Source organism: Diaphorina citri, unplaced genomic scaffold, assembly GCF_000475195.1.
Source record: "Diaphorina citri unplaced genomic scaffold, Diaci psyllid genome assembly version 1.1 scaffold1556, whole genome shotgun sequence".
NCBI classification, from domain to species: domain Eukaryota; kingdom Metazoa; phylum Arthropoda; class Insecta; order Hemiptera; family Psyllidae; genus Diaphorina; species Diaphorina citri.
In genome coordinates this window covers 59,669-66,312 of record NW_007378982.1, presented here as the reverse complement: position 1 = coordinate 66,312, position 6,644 = coordinate 59,669, and the positions used below count along the sequence as shown (strand labels likewise).

Genomic DNA, 6,644 nt, shown 5'->3' with positions numbered 1-6,644 from the left:
GACATTTAGGTATTAAAACCTGTCGTATTCGATGTCCTATCATGAAGGATTGCAAAGGAAAACACGGATAAAATTAGTAACACTTAACTTGGAGACATTTGAGACATTTATTTTAATTTTCAGCAGCTTCAGCTGGCGTGTAGAATTTTATGACATTTCAAACCTAACCTCACAATGTTGATGTTACATCAAAACAGTGTTGCCAATACGACAAAACCAGCGCCAGCGGCTATAACACGTTGACTGCACAAGTGCCCAATTGCTCGCAGAAGTTTAGTAACGTTGCGCGGGATGGGAAATCATCTGGGGCAATCACGTGCTGCTGTCTTTTCCAGGCCCAACTCGGACTGGGTGAGGCGGGTAGCTTGTGACCGAATGGAGGGTAATACCTGCGTCACTAAAAACAATAGTTTTAAATGTTATAATACATAGGTACAGTGACTCAGGGACGGTAAAGCCCCTCTATTGAATTAAGTAAAAAGGAAGTACCTACGCATTTAAGTGCATAATAGGCATAACATATCATGCCATGCCTATTATCAAATCAAAACTTTCAACTCTTCCCTCATATGAATAATTCGCTAACCTTATAATTCACAATAAATAATTCACAATAGATTCCAAACTTTTTTCTACATTCATTATTAAAGAAATCTTTTACGAATAAATAGCTGGGGAAGACGAATTTGAGTTACTTTCAGTTGAGCTTTTTCATGAGTGAACTGCTTTTTTGGACATCCTGTTGGTCTTCATCTTCAATCTAAGGCAAGTACTAGGTAAGTACCTACTGTAAGAGAGTATTTATCTACCTTTTTACATTGTTTATCTATCCTTTTCACAATGTGCATGGTATTTTTATTTCTTACATTTTATTTTATTTTTTTTCATCGTATTAGGTACTTTATTCAATTATCCAACTGTACCATTCCTGCTCCGTCCTCACACTCAATCAATCTCAACTTGTATTGTTTTGTACAAATCTCTCACTCAACTTGTTCCTCGAACCTCTCACTCTCACGAACCATTTTTACAGAGTCTATAAGAGACTGTCTATTGACTTGAAACTTGGTCGGGGGATGACAGAGGGACTCTTCAGTCTTATTCACGCAGTTATAAATAAGCACTAATATTTTATTGAGGTCTGGGTAACTTTGTGCAAATCCATTCTATTAGATTTCTACAGGAAACAACTAGGTTATACTACTTACCTTGTCATGCACTTCAGACGAGGAATGAACTTCTCAGATGGGCGGATCCACTTCGAAGGACCAATAAATAAACCGATCTACGGCTTGAAGGACCAACTTTATACTTATCTTGCTTAGTTTAGGAAAATGAAAAGAACTTAGGAAACTTAGTACTTTATTTTGTGTAAACTTGGAAACAGAGAGCTCTTTCTTGCGTGTTGGATTTTGTGCAGCTTCAGAGCAATTAATTTGGCCACAGACTTTGGACACATGACAAGTCGTTGACAGACAACTTGTAACGAATTGTAAGAGCGGCGCAATCACTTCTCTAGTCCCGTATTTTTACGAGACGAATCTCGAAACGAGACAAAATCTCTCCGTCATCTCGTGAATTTCGAGACTAGACAAAATCTAGACATTTCTCGGCCCTTTTTGTAATACTAATACTACCTTACCTACCTAATACTCATCTTGCACGCTGTTGTCTGTGTTGCGTCCCTTTTCCTATTTCAGGTATGGCGCGCGCCCCCTGTCTGCATACCAACATGAAGCTCTACACGCTGACAGGCCTGTACAATGCCAGCCCTGACACGCGCTGGTTAAATCGTCTGATCTATGTCCTGTGGTCTGTATTCTATGTGTCCTTACTTACCAATCTTACCATAGTACTCACTCTATTCCGCCACTGTCCATCAGACGTAACAAACTTATGATGAATTATGTTGCAAAAATTGCAGCCTCCCCCCTTAACCCAGTTTTCAAATTGATGTTCAATAACAACCTGCTTCCCGACAACTTTGGTTCTAAACCTATTCCCCTCACTGTCCGATACAAATCTCTTAATGAATTCCATACTACCCTTGATCAGCACACCATCGCACCTTTTTCTCCTTGTACCCCACCCTGGTCTTCTGAAACTCCAAAAATTGACCTCCATCTGTCTAAACATAAGAAAAATGAGACTCCCCCTAACATATACCGTTCCCATTATAATGATCTCATTCATTCCAAGTACGCTAATCACACTCTTTGTTTCACCGACGGCTCGAAACACCATCCGCCACTAGTTGTGCGTACAGTATCGACGGTACCGTCTCCTCCGTCTCTTTGTGTAAAATAAACTCTATCTTTTCTGCAGAACTTCTCGCGCTCTACCTATGTTTAAAGGAGATATCCGAATCCCATTCATTTCCTCGTATCGCTGTCATTAGTGACTCCCTTAGTTCTCTATCCGCCCTAGGCAACATTTGTTTTTCCCACCCCTTCATTTCCAAAATATACCAGCTTTGGAAGCTAATAGTCACACGTGGTACCGACATTGTATTTCTGTGGTGTCCCTCTCATTGTGGGATTGATGGGAACGAAGCAGTTGATTCTGCTGCCAATCATCCCACACATCCCCGGCACGTCAATCTTTGTTCTACGGATGATCTAAAACCCTTGATCAAAACCATTGTCAAAAAAGATATTGTGGACATGTGGAACTCTATTCCTCCTAGTAACAAACTCAAAAAGGTAAAACCTACTGTAGAATCGTGGACATCTAGTTTTAGATCTAACAGATACGAGGAAGTGATACTCACCAGGCTTCGTATTGGACACACCAGAGTAACCCACAATCATCTGTTTAAGAAACTACCCCCTCCGATTTGTCAATGTGGCTCTGTTTTGACTGTTAGGTACTCACATCCTGGAATGTCCTGCCAACTATAAACTATAAAATTATGAAAAAAGTAACTATGGCTATCCATAAAATATTTTTAAATGATAAAATTATGTACAAAAAAATGATTACAGTGGGATTCGAACCCCCATCCCACCCGCTCAGAAGTTTGTCAAAGACCACACTCCGTACCACTCGCACACTCCGACTTTTAACTTTACGTAGTACAAAACTTCCTTATTAATCAACTCGAGCGATAATTTAGAATTTTTCCACTAAAAGTCACTCAAAGAAAGTACATCTATATGCTTCATCAGAGTTTCTTTTAATACTCCATAGTTATTTATGCTAAGGACATTATCACCTAAGGACTCTATATTCAGGACAAAAGAAGTACTTTAATATTAAAATGAACTTGTGCAGATCATGAATATTTAAAATTTTGCTAGGATATTCACTGGTTTCTTTAAATACCGATTTCACTATATTCATGAATATTTAAAATTTTGCTAGGATATTCACTGGTTTCTTTAAATACCGATTTCACTATATTAATTTGGATTGCAGAAATTTGATTGCAGAAATTTGATATTTTCAGGCTCAGCCAAGAGCCCTTTTATTTTGGCTCATAATGCATATTGACATCCATTTAAAGTTGGTTAGGCCTTAGGACCAGTGTTACGTGTATAGAGACAGCAATCCCGCAGGCTTTTGAATACCGCGGGATCTCACGCGGGATGTGACCAATTCCGCGTGGGATTTTGCGGGATTCGCAAGTATTACCCGCGGAATGCCACAGTTCTAACAATGAAAGTATAACATAAGTACTCCATAATGGGTAGAACACCGAACACCCTACCTAACCCATAATATTACCAGTTTATCAAACGGTACCCAATGAAAGTATAACATAAGTACTCCATAATGGGTAGAACACCGAACACCCTACCTAACCCATAATATTACCAGTTTATCAAACGGTATTCAAGGAAATGAAATATATCAACATTATCAACTCTTTCAAGTCTGGGAAATTTCAAAGTTATGTATTACCATGACGAAACATTAAAACTGAACAGATAACAGATATCAGCTCTGATTTCAATAGACAAAGTGACAAAGGGCGTTTTTGGCCTTTTCTGTTTTTCTTCTTAAATGCCGGGTTTTACCTGATGGGGTAATACATAATATCCAAAGTTGGTTATGAACAGCTTCATGAAAGTTAACCTACTATGATGAATTTCACTCGAAAATGATCAGAACACACCAAAACTTACCCAATGATGTTATTATTTAATTTTTCACTCGGAAATGATCGGAACTTACCAAAACTTACCCAATGATCTTACTATTTAATTTTTCACTCGGAAATGATCGGAACTTACCATGATGTTATTACGGCATTTTTCACTCGGAAATGGTCGAACTTATCAAAACCTACCCAATGATGTTACTATGGCATTTTTCACTCGAAAATTATCGGAACTTACCAAATCTTACTCAATAATGTTACTATGGTATTTTTAACTCGGGAATGACCCAAAGTTACTAAAACTTACATAATGATGTTATCATGGTATTTTTTCACTCGAAAACGACCCGAACTTACCTACTAAAACTTACCCAAAGATATTACTATGGTGTTTTTCACTCAGAAATAACCCAAACTCACCAAACCTTAATTCAGTTGAGCTTTTTCATGAGTGAACTGCTTTTTTGGACATCTTGTTGGTCTTCATCTTCAATCTAAGGCAAGTACTAGGTAAGTACTGTAAGAGAGTATTTATCTACCTTTTTACATTGTTTATCTATCCTTTTCACAATGTGCATGGTATTTTTATTTCTTACATTTTATTTTATTTATTTTTTTTTTCATCGTATTACTTTATTCAATTATCATACTAATACTACCTTACCTACCTAATACTCATCTTGCACGCTGTTGTCTGTGTTGCGTCCCTTTTCCTATTTCAGGTATGGCGCGCGTCCCCTGTCTGCATACCAACATGAAGCTCTACACGCTGACAGGCCTGTACAATGCCAGCCCTACGTGCAACATGAAGAGTGAAAATCTTATTGAAGAAGTGTGGAAATTCCCTGTTCTGTATGACCGTAGCTTGGAGCGGTGTCGGACTTTTAACTCGGGAATGACCCAAAGTTACTAAAACTTACATAATGATGTTATCATGGTATTTTTTCACTCGACGGTTACTCGGTATTCTTGACCGTGGTGATTGTGCGGGTGTAGCAAAATTACTTGATGTATCGGAAAATAAGTCCTGATTTCTTTGAATTGGCTCGGTCTCAATGACAGTACCGTTACTCATGCTTAGAAAGTCCGATCCTTCACTCATGTTGTGGTAAGATTTCTTCAGCATTCGATTGTCGGGGATGTCGCTCGGTGATTGTGAGGGGGCCAGCCCTGACACGCGCTGGTTAAATCGTCTGATCTATGTCCTGTGGTCTGTATTCTATGTGTCCTTACTTACCAATCTTACCATAGTACTCACTCAAAGTGCTAGGGGTCAGAGAGATCTTGGAGGTAAGTATAAGTGAGATAAGGTATCAGAGGTCCCGGTCCCGGAACGGAGATCTCGGAACGGCTGGCCTTCTCCTTCTCTCTTCGCTTTCGAGACGATAAGACCTTATCAGGTACAGTTCCCTCTATCAAACCTCTGAAGAAAAATAAGATTTTCTAGCCTAGTTAGCTTGGAGAGTAGCGCGTCTGTATTGTAAGCGCTAGGTCGCGGGTTCGATCCCGCCCGGAGCGAATTTTATCCTAAACAGATAGGGTTCAATCACATTGATTGATCTCAGGTACCATAAGCTTTGTACAAAACAATACAGATAAGGTTCGTTCTCCTATCCTGGCCTCCTTTTCTTCGTTTTCTGGACGATAAGACCTCAACAGTTAAGGCGTCTGGCTTGTAAGCGCTAGTTCGCGGGATAAATTCCCGAGAGACGAACTTTATCCTAAACAGATAAGGTTCGTTCCCGGAACGGCTGGCTTTCTCTTATTCTGTCTTACTTTTCTCTTCGCTTTCGGGACTCTACCTATAGCCGATCTTATTACTGAGAGTTGAACACGGTGTCAAGGGTTTTCTTTTGATTTACACAACCCAGTATTTCTCGATTAACTATGGATTCTTGTGACTTAACTCTGGATGAACTGTGGTAAGATCGGCATAAAAGTCGCGCGTCTACTCTTCCACTATGCGCCGGGCCTGACCGTGTTTGTTTCTTGGTTGGCACAGGGGCGGAAGTGTTTCAGCAATGTTTCGAAGTCCTGGTCGCCATCATAGTTTTCATAGACTTGCGAGTGTTCCTCAGTCGGGTACATCCGCTCCTGGGGCATATGCAGAGGATGTTTGATAAGAGCTATCCGGATATTCAGGCCAAGTGTCAAACGGCCGAGAGACGTATTGTCATCTACATGAGTGGATTCGGTAAGTCTATTAACTTGATCGACGAAGTGAATCTATATTGTCGAAACAGTGTACGTTTTCAGTCGATGGCGTGGGCGTTGACCATGTAGATACAACTTTAAATCTGACGCCTTATATCACCATAACACTCATAACCGCACCAAGTCCGTACCGTCACAGACTTAGTTTTTGTCGATGACAGTGCGGGCTCGTGCAACATGAAGAGTGAAAATCTTATTGAAGAAGTGTGGAAATTCCCTGTTCTGTATGACCGTAGCTTGGAGCGGTGTCGGACAAAGTTTTTGCGTGAAAAGAGAACAACCAAAGGTCTATTTAGCGTGACAGACAGACATACCCACAGACAGACAG

General features: G+C 40.0%; 2 protein-coding genes and 1 long non-coding RNA gene across 3 annotated transcripts in view; all 3 read left to right on the top strand.

The window, feature by feature from the left end:
• Window positions 1-2,900, top strand: part of LOC113470397 — an 11,122-nt gene extending 8,222 nt beyond the window's left edge. The window contains exon 2 of the mRNA XM_026828795.1: window positions 2,315-2,900. Within this exon, the coding sequence (XP_026684596.1) occupies window positions 2,315-2,900 (586 nt within the window). The remainder of the gene's footprint in view (window positions 1-2,314) is intronic.
• On the top strand, window positions 388-1,830 carry LOC113470402. Its single transcript, XR_003393465.1, has 2 exons — window positions 388-776; window positions 1,701-1,830. It is a non-coding gene; the product is annotated as an uncharacterized LOC113470402 (long non-coding RNA).
• A 1,956-nt stretch (window positions 2,901-4,856) lies between the features above and the next one.
• Window positions 4,857-6,385, top strand: LOC113470396. Its single transcript, XM_026828794.1, has 3 exons — window positions 4,857-4,962; window positions 5,216-5,392; window positions 6,105-6,385. The coding sequence occupies exons 1-3, from the start codon at window positions 4,857-4,859 to the stop codon at window positions 6,383-6,385; spliced, it is 564 nt and encodes a 187-aa protein (XP_026684595.1).
• Window positions 6,386-6,644: the final 259 nt, after the last annotated feature.

What these genes read in the sequence shown, in the direction of transcription:
- LOC113470396 (XM_026828794.1), top strand. Translation starts at nt 4,857, where the DNA reads ATGAAGCTCTACACGCTGACAGGCCTGTACAATGCCAGCCCTACGTGC. An exon ending in ATTCCCTGTTCTGTATGACC is followed by an intron (nt 4,963 to 5,215) that starts GTAGCTTGGAGC and finishes TGTTGTGGTAAG; the next exon opens with ATTTCTTCAGCATTCGATTG. An exon ending in GGGTCAGAGAGATCTTGGAG is followed by an intron (nt 5,393 to 6,104) that starts GTAAGTATAAGT and finishes TGGTTGGCACAG; the next exon opens with GGGCGGAAGTGTTTCAGCAA.